Source organism: Dama dama, chromosome 8 (genome assembly GCF_033118175.1).
Source record: "Dama dama isolate Ldn47 chromosome 8, ASM3311817v1, whole genome shotgun sequence".
In the NCBI taxonomy this organism is placed as follows: Eukaryota; Metazoa; Chordata; class Mammalia; order Artiodactyla; family Cervidae; genus Dama; species Dama dama.
Genome location: NC_083688.1, coordinates 9,696,491 through 9,716,901, shown reverse-complemented (window position 1 = coordinate 9,716,901; position 20,411 = coordinate 9,696,491). Strand labels below are relative to the sequence as shown.

Below are 20,411 nucleotides of genomic sequence, written 5' to 3'. Positions count from 1 at the left end.
TTTCTTAGCTACAAAATAAGGATTTGGGATCTATTCACTGAGTTACTGTGAGGATTACATGGAAATAAGGCTCATTATATACCTAAGACATAGTAGGTGATCATGGTAGTCATAGCAATTTGTTCTGCTTATTCTCAGAGGCAGTGGTCTGGCCTCTGAGAGTCCTGGCCCCATAACAGCAGGGGAGGTAGAGAAGGGGCAAGAAGAAGGGGTTAAAATAAAATAGCCGCCATCTAACTACCATGTGCCGGCCCCTGTAGTGATCAGCATATGAAACTATTACTAATTTAACTCTATGAACAAGGCGCGTCTGAAGCACAAAGTTCCATAACTTGGCCAAAGTCACACAGCTAGTAAGTGGCAGAGCTGGGGCATAAATTCAGGCTCTCTGGCTCCAGAGTTCAAACTCTGAACCACTGTTCTATCCTACTTCACGTTAATCCCATTTTAGGATGAGAAAGGCTGAGGTTCAGAGAAATAAGTTCTCGCTGCTTCTCAACAGGGGTGCATTTAGGACTCTAGTTGGTTAATAGTGACTGAAGTTCTGGCAATTTCTGCTGTTGAGTGCTGCCCTCTAGTGCCCTCCACGGGAGAAGCACACCAGAGGCAAGCCGCAGAGGCTTGTCCACGGCCCACACTCCTCTGACCCCCTGCTTCTCCCCACCCCCAGAGCTGCAGGTCTTAGAGCTTCTAAACATCATTCTGAACGTCATCCATATATACAATCGTGATATTTCTTGGTTATCTCACAAATCCTTAAATTCAACAGATCCAGTATTCTTGCCTGGAGAATCCCGTGGACAGAGGAGCCTGGCGGGCCACCGTCCATGGAGTCGCAAGAGTTGGACACGACTTAGCGACTAAAGAGAGAGAGAATACCAAGTTTGCACTTTCATACCCCAAACCTGCGCTCCGCCAGTCATCTCCATCCACCCCAGTAGCACAAGCCAGAACCCCAGCCGTCCTTGACACCTCCCTCTCCCCCTCATTCTCTCTCCATCCCAGGAACAAAATGGCGGCCGAGGAAGGCGACCCGAAAAATAAACATCAGTCAGAACAGAGCAGGATGTGGAAGCAGAAGATCAGAACAACGGTCCCCTGTTGTGGCCAAGAGGGAAAAAATGAGGTCAGGTGGTTAGAAAGACACAGAAGGAAGCCCAAACACAGCCTTAAGGGCCAGAAGAATGGCACAGTAAGAAACTGAAAGAAAAGAAAGTGAAGTCGCTCAGTCATGTCCGACTCTGCGAGTCCATGGGCTGTAGCCCACCAGGCTCCTCTGTCCGTGAAATTTTTCAGGCAAGAGTACTGGAGTGGGTTGCCATTTGAGCCAAAAGGACTGGATTCCTACCCAGATCCACTGCTTAGTGACAATATGGCCTTGGGACCTTGATGTGCCTCGGTTCCCCCATCTGCAAAATGAATATGACCACGCTTATGTCTAGGACTTCTGTAAGGATCAAATTTAAGTGTTTGCTTTGTAAACTGCACAGCAGAAGTGGGTTATCATCTGGAAATTTCATTCCAATAGACTTCTATCTCCTTTGTTATGCTGCATGCTGGACCTGTACGGTGACTTGTTTTGTTTTCAAAGAATGTCATCAGCTTGAGGGTTTTTAAATTGTGGTTTACATATATATTATATATAATATATATGATTTTTAAGTTGTGGTGTGTATATATATATATATACACACACACACACAGAGAAAATTTGCCCTTTTGTCTATTTTTAAGTTACAGTTCAGCAGCATTATTTACATTCACAATGTTGTGCAACTATCACCATTATCTGTTTCCAAAAATTTTCATCATTCCAAATAGAAACTCTGTACCCATTAAGCAGTAACTCCCAACTCCTCCCTCTCTCCAGCCCCTGAAAACCTCTAATCCCTCTCTCTATGAATTTGTTTGTTCTGAATGTAAGTGGAATCACAATATTTGTTCTTCTGTGTCTGGCTTGTTTTACTTAGCATGATGTCCTCAAGGTTCATCTGTGTTGTAGCATGTATCACAAAAATTTCATCCTTTTCATGGCTAAATAACACTCCATTGTGTGTATATACGATATTTTGTTTATCCATTCATCTGTTGATAGACACTTGATTTTCCACGTTTCTGCTTTTATGAATAGTGCTGCAATGAATACTGGTGTATAAGTACCTATTTGAGTCCCTGGTTTCAATTTTGGGGGGTATATATTAATACCTATAATGTCATCAGTTTTTGACAGAGTTTTTCAGTATACACTGTGGCAGGGGAATGGGCCCTTGGGAACAGGGCCCAGTGTGTTTGAGTGTGGGAGGGAGAAGGGCGGAGGAGGAGAGGGGTTTCAGTGTGGCCATGCTTCCCAGGTGGCGCAGTGGTAAAGAATCTGCCTGCCAGTGCAGGAGATGCAAGAGACACTGGTTTGATCCCTGGGTCAGGAACATCCCCTGGAAGAGGAAATGGCAACCCACTCCAGTATTCTTTCTTGCCTGGAAAATTCCAGGTAAGAATTTTCCTGGAATGGACAGAGGAGCCTGACAGGCTCCATGAGGTTGCAAAGAGTTGGACACAGGACTGAGCACATACACACACATGATTAGAATACCAGCTAACTTGTGCCTTTTGCAAAGTACTCCACAAAACCCACTAGAGGAGGAAATATTATCATCTCCATTTTACAGATGAGGAGGAGGGAAGTGGCTTCTCCAGGGCCACACAGCTGGTGAGAGACAGGGGCTCCAGAGAAAGGTCCCCTCACACATCAGAGAATGCGGCCAGAGGTTCAGAGATTATATTTTCCTTCCTTCCCTCCCCGCTTTTTCCCTTTCTAGGCAAAGAAAGTAGTTCTGAGCTGCTTCAATCATCATGTTCCTACTTATTAATCTATGGTGTTTTAGATACTACAGAATCAGAATTTTGTAATGCACATTTACTAAACATATTCTGGAAAAAGCAAAACTATGGAGACAGAAAAAAGATCAGCGGTTGCCAAGGGCTGAGATGGGGAGAGGAACAGCTTGCAGAAAAGTTTAGGGAAATTTGGGGGGGTGTGGTGATGAAACTGATCTAAATTTTGATTGTGGTGGTGGTTATGTAGATATATGTATTTCTCAAAATTCACAGAGCTGTACACTAAAAAGGATAAATTTCACTGTATGTAAATTATACCTTAATCTTTGAATGAATAAACGAATGGGAGAAAACTGAACGAGATTCTAGACTCTTAGATTTTTTGGTACCTTGAAAACTTGGCAAGGGACTTCCCTGGCAGTCCAGTGGTTAAGACTGCCTTCCAATTCAGGAGGCATGGGTTTGATCCCTGGTTGAAGAATTAAGGTCCCATGTGCTACTTGGGGTGTGGTCAAAATTTTTTTTAAAAAGAAAGAAAATTTGACAAGTAACAGTGCCCTTAATCATTTACTTACATCATCAGTTCAGTTCAGTTGCTCAGTCCTGTCTGACTCTTTGCAACCCCATGAATCACAGCACGCCAGGCCTCCCTGTCCATCACCAACTCCCGGAGTCCACCCAAACCCATGTCCATCGAGTCAGTGATGCCATCCAGCCATCTCATCCTCTGTCGTCCCCTTCTCCTCCTGCCCCAAATCCTTCCCAGCATGAGGGTCTTTTCCAATTAGTCAACTCTGTGCATGAGGTGGCCAAAATATTAGAGTTTCAGCTTCAACATCAGTCCTTCCAATGAACACCCAGGACTGATCTCCTTTAGGATGGACTGGTTGGATCTCCTTGCAGTCCAAGGGACTCTCCAAGAGTCTTTTCCAATATCACAGTTCAAAAGCATCAATTCTTCGGCGCTCAGCTTTCTTCACCGTCCAACTCTCACATCCATACACGACCACGGGAAAAACCATAGCATTGACTAGACAGACCTTTTTTGGCAAAGTAATGTCTCTGCTTTTAAATATGCTATCTAGGTTGGTCATAACTTTCCTTCCAAGGAGTAAGAGTCTTTTAATTTCATGGCTGCAATCACCATCTGCAGTGATTTTGGAGCCCAAAAAAATAAAGTCTGACACTGTTTCCACTGTTTCCCCACCTATTTCCCATGAAGTGATAGGACCAGATGCCATGATCTTAGTTTTCTGAATGTTGAGCTTTGAGCCAACTTTTTCACTCTCCTTCTTCACTTTCATCAAGAGGCTTTTTAATTCCTCTTCACTTTTTGCCATAAGGGTGGTGTCGTCTGCATATCTGAGGTTATTGATATTTCTCCTGTCAATCTTGATTCCAGCTTGTGCTTCTTCCAACCCAGCATTTCTCATGATGTACTTTGCATATAAGTTAAATAAGCAGGGTGACAATATACAGCCTTGACGTAGTCCTTTTCCTATTTGGAACTAGTCTGTTGTTTCATGTCCAGTTCTAACTGTTGCTTCCTGACCTTTATACAGGTTTCTCAAGAGATAGGTCAGATGGTCTGATATTCCCATCTCTTTCAGAATTTTCCACAGTTTATTGTGATCCACCTAGTCAAATGCTTTGGCATAGTCAATAAAGCAGAAATAGATATTTTTCTGGAACTCTCTTGCTTTTCTGATATTGCTATTTTTTCATATACTCATTCATTTATGATAAAAATGAAAGTCCTGGAGTCCAACCCAAGAATCAGAACACCACTAAAAGTGAAGTCTGCTTACAGATTGCCCCGTCATCTCTTTTCTTTTCCCAAGAGTTTATTTAGCCAAGTAAATATTTATTTCACCATGCACAGAAATATGAGCAATATGCAGGACTGGTGTTGTTTAGTCGCTAGATCATGTCCAACTCTTTCGCGACCCCATGGACTATGGCCCACCAGCCTCCTCTGTCCATGGGATTTCCCAGGCAAGAATACTAGAGTGGATTGCCATTTCCTTCTCCAGGGTCCCTGTCATTTCTGATCCCTCCACTACCCGACCCCCAGATAATCATGATTCTGAATTTTGTGTTCCTCATTATCTTGGGTTTTTTTTAATATTTTTTTCCACGCATAAATTAGGCTGAAAGCGAAAGTTACTCAGTTGTGTTCGACTCTTTGTCACCCCAAGGAAGGTAGCCTACCAGCCTCCTCTGTCCATGGGCTTAACCTTATGAATTTGCTATATATATATATATATATATATATATATATTAGGTCAAGAGGGGCTTCCCTTGTGGTCCAGTGGTTAAGAATCCGCCTTACAATGCAGGGGACATGAGTTCAATCCTTGGTCCAGGAAGATCCCACATGCCACGGAGCAACTAAGCCCATACACCACAACAGAGCTCTAGATCCTGGGCCCTGCAGCGGTAGAAGCCACCACAGTGAGAAGCCTGAACACCACAACTAGAGAATAGCCCCTGCCCTCTGCAACTAGAGAACGCCCGGGCAGCAATAAAGCTCCGGCACAGCCGAAAATCAATTAATCAATTCATTAATCAATATGGTTCAATCCAATATTATACCTAAATATAGTATTTCCAGTTGTATTTGAACTTTATGAAAAGAATACCATTCCACGTGCACTCTTCTCTGACTTGCAGTTTTTTCACTCAGTATTATATCACTGTGATCCAGCCATACTGCTAGTTTTCATTCATTTTCTACTGCTATATAATTATTCCACATTTCTTTATCTCCTATCAATGGCATTTGGATGTTTTCAGTTTGGGGTTACTGTGAACAATGTTTCTGCCACCGTTCTTGTACATGTCTCCTGGTATATATGTGAAATTCTTGTGGCTGTGCCCCAGAAATACTTACTGGGTCTTATGGTACACAGATGTTCAACTGTATACAATATGACTCACTTTCTGAGGTCCAAATGAAGTTACAATGGCCACTTGGCCCCGGTGAGAATGTGGACAAGATGTACTGAGAAGGACTGTCATGGAGGGTCTGTGGTAGAAATTGAGCACCTACTCTGTGCGCGTGGCAGGGCACCTATAGAATGAGACGGTGGTGCCCTGAGAGGTGAGATAGGGAAGGAAACCCCTCCAGTCACCGTGGGAATTAGCTTCCAAGGGGTGTCCCACCCTGGCTGGGGAAGGGGAGGACTTGGCAAACCAAAGAGGGCAGACAAAGGGTTCTCTCCTAGTTGGCAGTATCTCCATCTGGGATTAGGAAGTTGTGTATCTTTGATACCTGGAGGGGAAGGGGCTCAGTGGTACTGAATCCCACTTACCCATCCTACCTCAGTGATCTCTTCCCATATCCTTTATCTCACTTTGCATCTGTACCCTTTTGAAATTCTCCCAGTTGGAGAGAGGTACTATTATTTCCACAGATGAGGTTTGGAGAAGGAAGTCTTGCCCAAAGTTACACCATTTGGGCCAAATGCCTGAGCAAATAATTTCCCCTTCCTAAGCCTCAGTTTCTTCATCTGTAAAATGAAGATGATAACACCTGAGGTGTTATTCTCAGGTGGGAGGATTAAATAATACTATGCAAGTAAAGGATTAAGCATGGATCCTGGAGATGCTCCCTAAAAGTCACTTGTTCACTGCTGCTATTGTTGCTATGACGTTGGTATTAAGAGGAATAGGAACCAAGAATAATCCGATCCCTGCCATCTGCCGCCCAATGACATTGCCTCTTGCAGAGACCCCATGGGATGCAGTGATCATGGCCCATTTTGGCCACTTCTGCTCATCTGGGATGTATTTCATGACTGCACAGCCCAGTCTCCTCTTCCACCCTGCTCCTAGGCCCCAGAGCAGAGGCCCTTGTCTTCCTCTGCAGATTTCCTGGAACAGAGAAAGTGAACTGATCAGAACAGGCAAACCAGGCCCCCTCAGGACAGAGGGAGACATCAGAGCCCAGCGGTTCACTCAGCAGAGAATATCTGCTGAAAGTGTAAGTCACTTAGTCATGTCCGACTCTTTGCAACCCCATGGACTGTCCATGGAATTCTCCAGGCCAGAATACTGGAGCAGGTAGCCTTTCCCTTCTCCAAGGGATCTTCCCAACCCAGGGATCAAACCCAGGGTCTCCCGCATTGAGGGCGGGTTCTTTACCAGCTGAGCCACAAGGAAAGCCCCGAATATCTGCTGAGCATCTACTATGTACCCGGTCCTGCTCTGGGCACCCAGGACATTGGGGAACAGGACTATACCCTAGTCAGAGGCTAAAGGAGGAGACAGGAGAGAAGAGTGTGCTGAATATTTTGATAAGGACTGCAGAGAACTGCTCTATTTAACAGAAAACCAGACAGGCATAGTTGTAAAAGAGGAGGCTTCCCAGGTGGCCAGGGTGGTAAAGAACACACGTGCCAATGCAAGAGACATAAAAGATGTGGGTTCGATTCCTGGGTTGGGAAGATCCCCTGGAAAAGGGCATGGCAACCCACTCCAGTATTCTTGCCTGGAGAATCCCATTTTCAGAGGAGCCTGGCGGGTTACAGTACACTGGGTTGCAGACTTGGACACGACTGAAGCGAGTTAGCACGCAGGCCAAAAGGAAGGCGTCTCTGGAGACATGCCCTTTGGGCTGAGCGTTTAAGGCCTGGCAGGTGCTAGAGACTGCTAGGACCATCTGCCCATTTAACAGAAAAGAAGACTGAGCCCATCGTCTGTCCACCGTGCCCGCCAGGCCTCATTTAACCGGACTAGGCCGAGCGCTGCGTTCCAAGTCCGCAGGTCAAGCGCCAGAGCCCGGCCGACTTGCCCGCCCAGCTCCCGGGGCGGGGCCTCGGCCCAGGTGCGCGGCAGAGGCGCTTCGCGGAGGCAGGAAGTGTGTCCCTAGCGGCGGCCCGTGCACCGCTCCCGCGAGACGCTCACCTGCGCCCCAGGTGAGCAGCGAGGGGGGGCGGGGGGAGGGGCCGAGCTGGAGGCGGCTCACCTGGCGGGACAGGTAAGCCCCGCGCGGGCCCGAGGGGGCGCGAATCAGGGCGGCACCAGTGTGGGAAGACCCCCTCCCGAGGCTACAGCCGGGCGGGCGAGGGTCCCGGGGCCGGTTCCTCCGGGGCCACCCTCCCACTTCCGGGGTGCGCGGGCCGGGCCCGGCCAGGGAGCGGCCTGAGCGGGCGCCTAGGCTGGGCGGGCAGACTGGGGGTGAGGGGGCCGGGTTCGCCCTTAGGGTGGCTCTGGCTTGAGGTGGGAGCCGTGCTTGCTGGGGAGGCGGGGGCGCGCGGGGAGAGGGGGCCATGCACAGCCCGAGGGGCTGTGTCTACAGGCTGGATCCTCCCGCGGGCGGAGGGCCCCTGCAGCCGGAGAGGGTGGTGCTTGCCCCGAGGGCACCGCTGGTGTAGGGGCTGTGCTAGCCCGAGCCGCAGAGCCGGGATCTGGTTCTCCCTTGTCCCCAGGACTATGTGCCCGAGGGGCCGGGAATCGGGGGGCTGAGACTTTGGGGCCGGAGATCAAGGGTGCACAGATGCCCAGGCACGCGAGTCGACGGCTGTTTTGGTGAACAAGGCTGGGGAGCCCCTCTCGGCCGGTCGGGTGTGCCAGACGCAGCTGGGCTAGTGCGGCCGGGCCTCTCCTGGTCACCTTTGGAGGAAGGGGAACGGAGAGAGACCTCCAATGTGTGTGTTCTCAGGGACTAAGAGGGAGTGGGAGAGCCCCAGTTAGAAGTTTGGGGAGGGCGTGCCAGGGTCTTTGGGCTTCTGACCCTGAGGAGGATCCCTGCAGTGCCTTGGGGTGCCCAGAGACCCAGCCCCTCCCAGGTGCCAGGCACAAGCTCTAAGGCCCTAAAAGCAGTATCTCATTTAAACCTGAAGGTGGCCCCTGAAGGTATTCCGCTCTCCCCTTGTTAAAGATGAGAAAACTGAGGCCAGGAGCCTTACCCCAGGCACAGCAGGAGCCCCTGCTGAAGCAAGAGACTGGTGTCCCTAGGATTTTGGAGGTGGGGGCAAAAGCAGCAAGACGGAGATATAGCCAGGACAAAATGGACTGAGATTGACTTCAGGAGGGTTCAGGGTCTAGAAAGAAGTGGGAAACTGAAGCCAGGCACTGTCCTTACCCCAGGTCTTATCCCCTTTTCCTCCATCCCACCCTCCCTCCTAGATGTGCTGTGTAGAATAAAGTACAGGGGCTCTAGAGTCTGACAGACCACAGTACAAATCCAGCTCCATTCCCTCCCACCTAGGTGTCTCTGGGCAAGTCACTTCACCTCTCTGAGCTTCAGAGTCCTGATCTGTAAAGTGGAGATATAATACTTACAGGGCAATTATGAGCGCTTAAATAAAGCAAAAATCCTCTTGAGCTGGAGCCTGTTTCTGGCCCATTTAGCACAGTGTTGGGCACATGGTAGGTGCTCAGTAAATATTTGTTGGATGAATTTAATGAATGGTGGTGGTGGTGTTCAGTTACTCAGTCATGGCCAACTCTTTGCAACCCCATGGACTGCATCACACCAGGCTTCCCTGTCCTTCACGATCTCCTGGAGTTTGCTCAAACTCATGTCCATTGATTTGGCGATGCCATCCAACCATCTCATCCTCTGTCGTCCTCTTCTCCTGCCCTCAATCTTTCCCAGCATCAAAGTGTTTTCCAATGAGTCAGCTCTTCGAACCAGATGGCCAAAGTATTGGAGCTTCAGTATCAGCATCACTCCTTCCAGTGAATATTCAAGGTTGATTTCCTTTAGGATTGACTGGTTTGATCTTGCTGTCCAAGGGACTCTCAAGAGTCTTCTCCAACACCATAATTCAAAAGCATCAATTCTTTAGCGATCAGCCTTCTTTACGGTCCAACTCTCACATCCGTACATAACTAGTGGAAAAACCATAGCTTTGACTATACGGACCTTTGTTGGCAAAGTGACGTCTCTGCTTTTTAATATGTCATCTAGGTTTGTCATAGCTTTCCTTCCAAGGAGCAAGCGTCTTTTAATTTCATGGCTGCCGTCACTGTCCACAGCGATTTTGGAGGCCAAGAAAATAGAGTCTGTCACTGTTTCCATTTTTTCCCCCATCTATTTGCCATGAAGTGATAGGACCAAATGCCATGATATTAGTTTTGTGAATGTTGAGGGTTTTTTTTTTTTTCTTAATTGAATTTGTTACAGTATTGTTTATGTTTTATGGTTTGGTTTTTTGAGGCATGAGGGATCTTAGCTCCCTGATCAGGGATCGAACCCACACCTCCTGTATTGGAAGGCGAAGTCTTAACTACCAGACTGCCAGGGAATTCCTGGTTGAGTTTTAAACCAAATTTTTTACTCTCCTCTTTCACCTTCATCAAGAAGCTGTTTAGTTCCTCTTTGCTTTCTTCCATAAGGGTGGTGTCATCTACATATCTGAGATCATTGACATTTCTCTTGGCAGTCTTGATTCCAGCTTGAGCTTTATCCAGCCTAGCATTTCCCATGATGTACTCTGCATCTAAGTTAAATAAGCAGGGTGACAATACACAGCCTTGACGATCTCCTTTCCCAGTTTGGAACAAGTCTGTTGTTCCATGTCCAGTTCTAACTGTTGTTTCTTGACCTGCATAGAGATTTCTCAAGAGGCAGGTAAGGTGGTCTGGTATTCCCATCTCTTTAAGAATTTTCCACAGTTTGTTGTGATCCACACAGTCAAAGGCGTTAGCATAGTCAATGAAGGAGTAGTAGATGTTTTTCTGGAATTCCCTTGCTTTTTCTATGATCCAATGGATGCTGGCAATTTGATCTCTTGTTCCTCTGCCTTTTCCAAGCCCGGCTTGTACATCTGGAAGTTCTCAGTTCATATATTGTTGAAGCCTAGCCTAAGGATTTTGAGCTTTACCTTGCTAGCATGTGAAATGAGTGCAATTGTGCGGTAGTTTGAGCATTCTTTGGCATTGCCCTTCTTTGGGATTGGAATGAAAACTGACCTTTTCCAGTCCTGTGGCTACTGCTGAGTTTTCCAAATTTGTTGCCATATTGAGTGCAGCACTTTCACAGCATCATCTTTTAGGATTTGAGATAGCTCAACTGGAATTCCATCACCTCCACTAGTTTTGACAACTCCTAAAACCTTGGAGGTAGAGGAGAAGACAGTAATTGAAACCATGAATAGTAACCTCTTGTTCTTACAAATCCTGGGTACCCCAGAGCTCAGTGTAGTTCAAACAGGGTAGATATGCCTACCCTCTTGATCCAAGGGCTAAGCCCAAGACTCAAGGCTCTCCCTATGCAAGCACTCCTGGGCACAGGTTCATCCATGGAGTTGGTAGCTGACCACTCTGACTGCCCCCTTACTCTCAAATAATAGATGGGGTGGCACATGAGTCGAAGCGGGCCACTTGTGTTCAAACAGATGTGTGGCTTTGACAATTTATTTAACCTCTCTTTGCTTCAGTATAACAACAATAATACCTACAAATAGGGTTCTGAGAATTAATTGGTTGAGTACATTTAAGCGTTGAGAACAGTGTAAGCTATCAATAATTAACTCTTTCACCAGAATCAAACTCCTGAGGTTAGGAAATTTTGTCTATTTTACCACTTCATCCACAGAATTTAGAAGTGTCTGCCATACAGTAGGCTCTCAGTAAAGATTCATTAATTGAGTGAATGAATAAATCCATACCCACCCCAGCATTGCTCAGAACAAGGCAGAGGGTTTTTAACCACTTGCCTCCCTGGACTGTGAGGGAGGACTTTCAAGCCACCTATTACAGTTTCAGTTTGGGAACCTTTGGAGGGGGACTTCACCTTACCCTCACCAGACTGCTGTTTCCCCCACTCCAGTCAGCCTGGAGCCTAAGTCCTTTCTCTTTCTACCTAATGGTCCTGGTTCTACCCAGAGGTCAGACAGAATGTGTCAGTCTCCCAAAGTACTTACTGTACCAACCCTGTTCTGGACGCTGATGCAGAAAGGACTCAGACACAGTCCCTGTCCCCTTGGGTCATATAGGCTTATCTTCAAACAGTGGGTTCAAGGCCAACTCAGCTGACCCAGAGCCAAGCAGAACGCTGTGCGGGGAGGGGCTCCCATCTGACTTGAGGTTCTGGAGAGTCCTTGGAGAAGGAGCGCTGTGTGGAGCTGGGGGAATGGGTTGAAGAGTTGCAGGAATAAAGAACTCCTGTATCCTCCTCATCCACATTCATCACAGCTAACATTCCCTCCCTTTCTCTGTCAACACATACCTTCTCTTTTGGGAGGAACACTTTGAGATTAGGTTGCAGACACCATGCGTCTTTACCCCTAAATGCTTCAGTGTACACTGCCTAAGAATAAGAACATTGTCTTATTTCACACTTAATTTAACATTGGTGATTTAACATGAACATAATAGTATTAAATAATATGCCATCTAGTTTTAAATTTTACCAATTATCCAGTTTCTCCTATTGATCCAGGATTCAATCCAGGATCTCACATTCCATTTACTTATCATGTCCCTTAATTTGCACTTGTCTGATGTCTTTTCATGATTACGTTCAGGTTATACATTTTTGGCAGGAATACTCCATAAGCGATGCTGTATCCTTTTTAGCACTTAGTACCAGGAGACACAACCTGTCGGTTTGTCCCATTATTAATAATGTTAACTTTGATCACTTGATTAAAGTGGTGTCTGCCTAGTTCCTCCAGGTTCGTGTTTGTTGTCATTGTTGCTGCTTTTTAAATTGTCACTGGCTGTAGTAAGTAGAAGGGAATAGAGGTGGCCAGAATGGGGGCCTTGATATTATCTGGGTGAGAGATGATGGCAGCTGTGTGTAGGGAGGCAGCATTGATCTGCCCAAAGCACATCACCTATTAAAGCCAGAACTGGGACTGGAATACAGATAGCCTGATGTTCAGTCCCAGTTCCCTTCACATCACCAGTTCTAGCACACTAGTAAAAGATTAATGTCTCAGAAAATCTAGGCCAAGGATAGTTACTGCCCAGCAAACCCTTCCGTGTGGTCAGAAAGACAGAAAGAACATAAAGTCACTCAGTCATGTCCGACTCTTTGCTACCCCATGGACTGTAGCCCACCAAGCTCCTCCATCCATGGGATTTTCCAGGCAAGAGTACTGGGGTAGGTTGCCATTTCCTTCTCCAGGAGATCTTCCTGACCCAGGGATTGAACCTGGGTCTCCCACATTGTAGGCAGACGCTTTACCATCTGAGCCACCAGGGAAGTCCTCCATGTGATCAGGGACCTTTCCAAATATATCACGACGTAATGTTCCCACAGGCAGAGTTATTTTCTCCTATAATGCTGCGTATATCCTATGTGTTCCAGCTTTTAAGCATCTGTTTTCCCTACAAAACATGTGTGAATCACAGGAATAGCATCTATAGGTCATTCATGTTTGGTTCTACTGTGCCTAACACAGGGCCAGGTTCAGTGAAATCTGAGCTTGCTAGCAGCCAAGTCAAAAAGGAAAAGAAGATGCATTTTGAGGCTTACTTTCTTGTCTAATCAAAGGCAGCAAAATACAGTGCTTGATGTTAAATGTTGATAGGAGAGCCAGTCTGAGTCATACTGAAACATGGACAGGGGACCTGTTGATTCCCAAGTCTGATCTGAAGGAGGAGGGGAAGAAAGGGAAGGTGGTGAGGATCAGGTTCTGTAGCAAGTCAGATGGAAAGGCATTTGTTGAGCAGCCTCAGGCTCTGTCCTGGTGGGCTTACCAATGGTAGGAAGACACTCAGGGAGACCATTACCCCAAAAGTGAGATCCCAGGAGCTTTTTCTTCTTATGTGGTAAAATATGCCTAACATAAAATATACCATTTTAATTTTTAAGTGGTTTTGATGTTACAGTCCTGTATGTGACATTAAATACATTCACATTGTTGTGTAACCATCGCTACTGTCCATTTCCAGAACGTTTTCATTTTCCCAAACTGAAACTCTGCCCATTATATAATAACTTCCCACTCTCCCCCTGCTTCCAGCAACTACCAGTGTACCATTTTTTTACTGTTCTAGATATTTCATATAAGTGGGACCATAAAATATTTGTTCTTTTGTGTCACGCTTATTTCACCTAGCATAATGTCTCAAGGCTCATCTACGTTATTTGTTGTTTAGTTGCTAAGTCATGTCTGACTCTTTGCAACCCCATGGACTGCAGTACTACAAGCTCCCCTGTCCTTCACTATCTCCCAGAGTTTGCTCAGATTCATGTCCACTGAGTTGGTGATGCTATCTAATCATCTAACCCTCTGCAGCCCCCTTCTTCTTTTGCCTTTAGCATTAGGGTCTTTTCCAGTGAGTTGGTTCTTCGCATCAAGTGGCCAAAATACTGGAGTTTCAGCTTCAGCATCAGTCCTTCCAATAAATATTCAGGACTGATATCCTTTAAGATTGACTGGTTTGATCTCCTTGCAGTCCGAGGGACTCTCAAGAGTCTTCTCCAGCACCACAATTCACAGTTACCAATGCTTCAGTGCTCAGCTTTCTTTGTGGTCCAACTCCCACATCCATACATGACTATTGGAAACAAAACTTTGACTATACAGACCTTTGTCTGCAAAGTGATGTCTCTGCTTTTTAATATGCTGTCTAGGTTTGTTATAGCTTTCCTTCCAAAGAGCATGCAACTTTTAATTTCATGGCTGCAGTCACTGTCCACGGTGCTTTTGGAGTCCAAGAAAATGAAATTTGTCACTGCTTCCACTTTTTCCCTTCTATTTGCCAATGAAGTGATGGGACTAGATGCCATGATCTTAGTGTTTCGAGTGTTGAGTTTTAAGCCAGCTCTTTCATTCTCCTCTTTCACCTTCATCAAGAGGCTCTTCAGTCCCTTTTCACTTTCTGCCATTAGAGTGGTATCAACTGCATATCTGAGCTTTTTGATATTTCCCCCAGCAATCTTGATTTCAGCTTGTTATTCATCCAGCAGTGGTCAAGAATCCACCTGCTAATGCAGGAGATGTGGATTCAATCCCTGGGTCAAGAACATCCCCTGAAGGAGGCAATGGCAACCCACTCCAGTACTCTTGCTGGAAAAATTCCATGGACAGAGGAGCCTGGCAGGCTACAGTCCATGCGGTCATAAAGAGTCAGACACGACTGAGTGACTGAACACACACACTCTGCATATAAGTTAAATAAACAGGGTGACAATATACAACCTTGTTGTACTCCGTTCTCAATTTTGAACCAGTTGTTCCTTGTTATAGCATGTATCAGAATTTCATTCCTTTTCAGGGCTGAATAATCTTCCATTGAGAGTATATAGCTTTTTTTTTTTTTTTTAATTCATTCATCCATCAGTGGACACTTGGGTGGTTTCCATCTCTCCCTATTGTGAATAATGCTGCTATGAACATCGGTATACAAATATCTGTTTGAGTGCCTGTTTTCCATCCTTTTGGGTGTAACCCAGAAGTGATATTGCTGGATTATATGATAATTTTATGTTTAACTTTCTGAGGAAGCTCCACACTGTTTTCCAGAGTAGCTATACCGCTCTCCATTCCCACCTGCAATACACAAAGGTTCCACCCTCTCCATATCGTCTCCAGGGCTTGTCATTTTCTGTTTTTAATAGTTGCCATCCCAGTGGGTGTGAAGTCCCAGGAGGTTTTGACATATAGGTTAGAGCACAGAGAGAATTTCCTCTTTAGGGAAGCAAGGGGACGGGGTTCATGGGCATCCTTGGGCCCATCCACATCACAGACCTCAGAAGCCAGAAGTCCGAAGCTCCTTAGGTCCCAGCGCAGGCACGTGCCCCAGCCTCTGACCCTGTCTCCCTCCCGGCCTCTCCCTCACAGGCGTCTGGCTACAGCGGACGATGCAGTGAGCCATGCCCCGCCCCGGACACCCCCGCCCATCATCCGGGCCCCCACGCTTGGGACCGTGGGAGCGGCCAGCAGAGCTATGCCTGGAGACCTACGATGAGCCATCCCGGGCCCCACCGAGCCGCCGCACCCGCAGGCCAGACCCCAAGGACCCCGGGCACCACGGGCCCGAGAGCCTTACCTTCATCTCTGGCTCTGCCGAGCAGACTCCCGAGCCCCCTGCCTGCTGTCTGCTCTGGCGACCCTGGGTGTGGGACTGGTGCCGGGCGGCCTTCTGCTTCCGCCGCTGCCGGGACTGCCTCCAGCGCTGCGGGGCCTGTGCGCGGGGCTGCAGCCCCTGCTTGTCCTCGGGGGACTCCCCTGAAGGGGCGGCCGAAGCCAGCTGGGTCAAGGAACACAACGGCGTGCCCCCCAGCCCTGACCATGCGCCTCCCAGCCGGCGGGATGGCCAGCGGCTCAAGTCGGCCATGGGGAGCAGCTTCAGCTACCCCGACGTCAAGCTCAAAGGCATCCCAGTGTACCCCTACCGCAGCGCCACCTCCCCCGCCCCCGACGCGGACTCCTGCTGCAAGGAGCCGCTGGCTGACCCCCCGCCCATGCGGCACAGCCTGCCTAGCACCCTCGCCAGCAGTCCCCGGGGCTCCGAGGAGTACTACTCCTTCCACGAGTCGGACCTGGACCTGCCCGAGATAGGCAGTGGCTCCATGTCCAGCCGAGAGATCGACGTGCTCATCTTCAAGAAGCTGACAGAGCTGTTCAGCGTACACCAGATCGATGAGCTGGCCAAGTGCACCTCAGACACTGTGTTCCTGGAGAAGACCAGTAAGATCTCGGACCTTATCAGCAGCATCACCCAGGACTACCACCTGGATGAGCAGGACGCTGAGGGCCGCCTGGTGCGCGGCATCATTCGCATCAGTACCCGCAAGAGCCGCGCCCGCCCGCAGACGGCAGAGGGGCGCTCAAGCCGGGCGGCCGCCCCAGCTGCCACCGCCCCAGACAGCGGCCACGAGACCATGGTGGGCTCAGGGCTCAGCCAGGATGGTAGGTGGGGTGCCACGCCGAGGGGCGGGATGGAGGAGGCTTTGGCTAGGGAGGGTTACACTGGGCTCTTTGGCCGCTGTGGATCCACCCCTCAGCTGGTCCCAGCTTTTCCTCCTTCTGGTTCTCCGGTCCTCTGCATCCCCTCGCAGGCTCCTTCTGTCCCCTGCTGCTACCTGCCAGAGGGGCTTCCAGGCCTATCGAGCTAGTCTGGTTAACAAGACCCAGGTACCCATATGAATTTGGACCTCTGACCTGTGCTGGCCTAACCAAACCCCCCATCCACCATTGTACAGACAGACAGACACACACACACACCCCCTCTGTGTCGCTTTTTAAACATCATTTCTCTACACACACACACACACACGATGTTTCTCTAACCCAGCACACATACACACACACACACACGATGTTTCTCTAACCCAGTGCATGTACACACACACACACACACACACACTCCGTGTCATTTTTTAAACTTCATTTCTCTACACACACACACACACACACACACACACACACACACACACACACGATGTTTCTCTAACCCAGCCCAGGGCTAATAAGTGGGGAGTGAGATTGAAAGGACGTGATAATGACCACTGCCCCTCGTGTTCCCTCCCTAGAACTCACAGTGCAGATCTCCCAGGAGACGACCGCAGATGCCATTGCCAGGAAGCTGAGACCCTATGGAGCCCCAGGTTTGGTCCTGACGTGATGAGGAGTGCGGAGAGGAGAGGGGACAGCCCTCGCGGCCCCCAACCTGCCCCTCTCCCAGCTTCCTCCTGGGGTGGGTGAGGATGGGATCAGAAAGGGAGGAGAGGCCCGAGCAGCCTCTTACCCTATCCCTGTCCTGCAGGCTGGCTCAAAGATTCTGCTGGGAGAGATTCAGGGGGATGCCCCTGAGCCAGGAGGCAGGCAGGTGCCCAGAGCCTGAATGGAAACCCTGGTCACTGGAGAGGAAAGTGGAGGGCGGGGGAGGTGGGCACCCACTGGAGCTGAACAGGCACCCTGTGTGGTTTCTACTGCTATCTTCTTGGCTTTCACAAGCCCCTGGAAGCAGGGTCATTCCCCTTTACAGGGAGCAAGACTGGGGTTGAGAGAGGCAAAGCTGCCAAGTGGCTCACCCACCCAGCTCAAGTCCCCCTCTGTTTCTTCTCAGCAGCTTGTTCCCTGCCCGAGGGCTTTGCATGAGCCCCTCCCCATCTCTGAGCCTCTGTTTCCTCCTTCCTTCCCCCGCAGGATACCCTGCCAGCCACGACTCATCCTTCCAGGGCACCGACACAGACTCTTCAGGGGCACCGCTGCTCCAGGTGACCTGCTAACCCTCGCCAGGCCCAGCGCTGCCTCCCCATCTGAGAGGACAGTCTACAGCATGAGGAGAGGGACCAGAGCCCCCCTTTGTGGGAGGCAAGGCCATGAGCCCAGAAGCAGTGCCCACTCCGGCTCCTCCCGCCTTGGCTGAATGGTTCCCGAGCCACATGCATTTCACTGGGCTGTGGCGCCCCCGTTCCCCTGGGGTCCCCCGCTGGCCTGGCCCCTGCCTGGGCCTGTCCTTCCTGCCCCGTCTTCAGGAGGCCTGGGTCATGGAAAGCAAAAGCTGAGGAGGGGACTTCTGGGATTGAATCCCGACTCCATCCCCATAACATGCTCCCCCTGTAACATACAACCCATAATCTATCATACAGTCCTCCCCCTCCCCAGGACAGAGCGGGTAACAGCTCAAAGAAGCTTGTCTTAAATGTATTGGGTTTGAGGGCAGGCAGAACCTCTGTCTGGAACTCTGTGGGCAGTGCCCACTCCATGTTATGTTCTGTTGAGCAGTTAGGTTCCTGGCTGGTGTTCTACATACTAATGTGACCATAGTACAAACTTAATAGATATCTGTCTGCTCATCTTGGCTGTGATGCTGTCCTTTCTGTCGCATTTGCCTGACTGCTGCCTGGGGCAGGAGACCACGCAGAGCATCCAGCCTGGCCTAGTGCTGTGGGGTTGAGGTCAGAAGGCTAAATTGAGAGCGGTAAGGCCCATCCCTGACTCATCACGGTGAGTTCCAGGAGATCGAGACAAGTGCAGCATCTGTACCTTAGAAGGATTTACTAAGTAGTTTCTGTCATGATTGAGAGGTCCGTCTAGGCAGGCCTTTTGCCCCAATTCACTGCCCACAGGTGGGCCTGCTCCTGGCCATCCCTGCAGTTTCTCCACACCCTGAGTGCATGTCAGCCCTCACCTAGCCCGCCTCAGACCTGGGGCTCCCTCCATCCCCCTGGTGCTGACAGCATTGAGCATCACTGGTGTCTTCTTGGCTCTCCCAACAGTCCTGGGGTGGGTCATTCTTTCACAGGGGCTGGGAATCAGAGGCGTTAAGGAATTGAGTGGGTCACATACTAGTAACTGTGGCTCTGTGCCCAGAAGCTGGCCTCTTAGCACTTTTGCCCGCAAGCTGGCAAACTGACCTGCTTGGGGTAGAAGCCAGATCCCCTATGTGGACATCAGAGCCCAGCTGGGTTCAGAAAAGTGAAAGTGAAAGTCGCTCAGTCATGTCCGACTCTTTGCGACCCCATGGACTGTATAGTTCATGGAATTCTCCAGGCCAGAATACTGGAGTGGGTAGCCTTTCCCTTTTCCAGGGGATCCTTCCAACCCAGGGATCAAACCCTGGTCTCCCGCATTGCAGGTGGATTCTTTACTAACTGAGCCACAAGGGAAGCCCAAGAATACTGGAGTGGGTAGCCTATCCCTTCTCCAGGGGATCTTCCCGACCCAGGAATCAAACCGGGGTCTTCTGCATTGCAGACAGATTCTTTACCAACTGAGCTGTGAGGGTTCAGAAGGCTCCTGCTACTCCTCACCCACAGGGGTGTATTTGTCCTCAGTGAGACCAGAACAGGCCCACCAAAGTCCTGACTGATAAAGCTAGGTATCCAGGATCCCTCTCTGCCCCCACTTCACCTGCAGCCGCCCCACCGTCCTTTTTACTGACCTCATGGGCAGCCTTTGGAAAGTTCACTAGACACACTACTTGTCTATTCAGTTTCCTATTGGACACCCAGGATGGTCCCTGTGGCCATGACTGCAGGCTCAGTACCAGTGATAGAACTGGCCTTCTCCTTAGGCTCTGCTGTTCCATCCAGGTCATGGCCCTCCGTGATTGAAGATGACCACAGGCCAGGAATTCCCTGGCAGCCCAGTAGTTAGAACTCTGCACTTCCACTGCTTCCCTGGTGGCTGGACCTGCCTGCAAAGCGGGAGACCTGGGTTTGATCCCTGAGTCAGGAAGATCCCCTGGAGAAGGGAATGGCAACCCACTCCAGCATTCTTGCCTGGAGAATTCCATGGACAGAGGAGCCTGGCAGGCTACAGTCCATGGGGTCACAAAGAGTCAGACATGACAGAGCAACTTTCACTTTCACTACAAGGGGCATGGGTTAGACCCCTGATCGGGGAGCTGAGATCCCACATGCCATTACACATGGTGTGGCCACCAAAAAAAAAAAAGTGAAGAAAATGACCATGGGTCACTGGGGCCCTGGGATATCACTGGACAGAGGAGAGCCAGGCACAGCCCCTACACCTTAGCCTTGGCCCTTGTTCAGTCACTAAGTCCTGTATGACTGTGTGCAACCCCACAGACTGCAGGACAGGCCTCCCTGTCCCTCACCATATCCCAGTTTGCCCAAGTTCGTGTCCGTTGAATTGGTGACACCATCCGTGTCATCCCCTCTCCTCCTGCCTTCAGTCTTTCCCAGCATCAGGGTC

At 49.2% G+C, this 20,411-nt stretch overlaps 1 protein-coding gene across 3 annotated transcripts; it reads left to right on the top strand.

Moving 5' to 3' along the window:
• The first annotated feature begins 7,674 nt into the window (after nt 1-7,674).
• KDF1 (keratinocyte differentiation factor 1) lies at nt 7,675-19,249 on the top strand. Of its 3 annotated transcripts, none has more exons than XM_061148308.1 (4): nt 7,675-7,754; nt 15,585-16,655; nt 17,279-17,353; nt 17,895-19,235. In XM_061148308.1, exons 2-4 carry the CDS (start codon nt 15,617-15,619, stop codon nt 17,975-17,977), a joined length of 1,197 nt encoding a protein of 398 aa, XP_061004291.1. In that variant the 5' UTR covers nt 7,675-7,754; nt 15,585-15,616; the 3' UTR covers nt 17,978-19,235. The 3 variants fall into 3 exon arrangements, 2 of the variants coding, with proteins under 2 accessions (XP_061004291.1, XP_061004290.1); XR_009693803.1 differs by having other exon boundaries at nt 7,741-7,816; nt 17,279-17,442; nt 17,895-19,249; XM_061148307.1 differs by having other exon boundaries at nt 7,741-7,816; nt 17,895-19,233.
• Nucleotides 19,250-20,411: the final 1,162 nt, after the last annotated feature.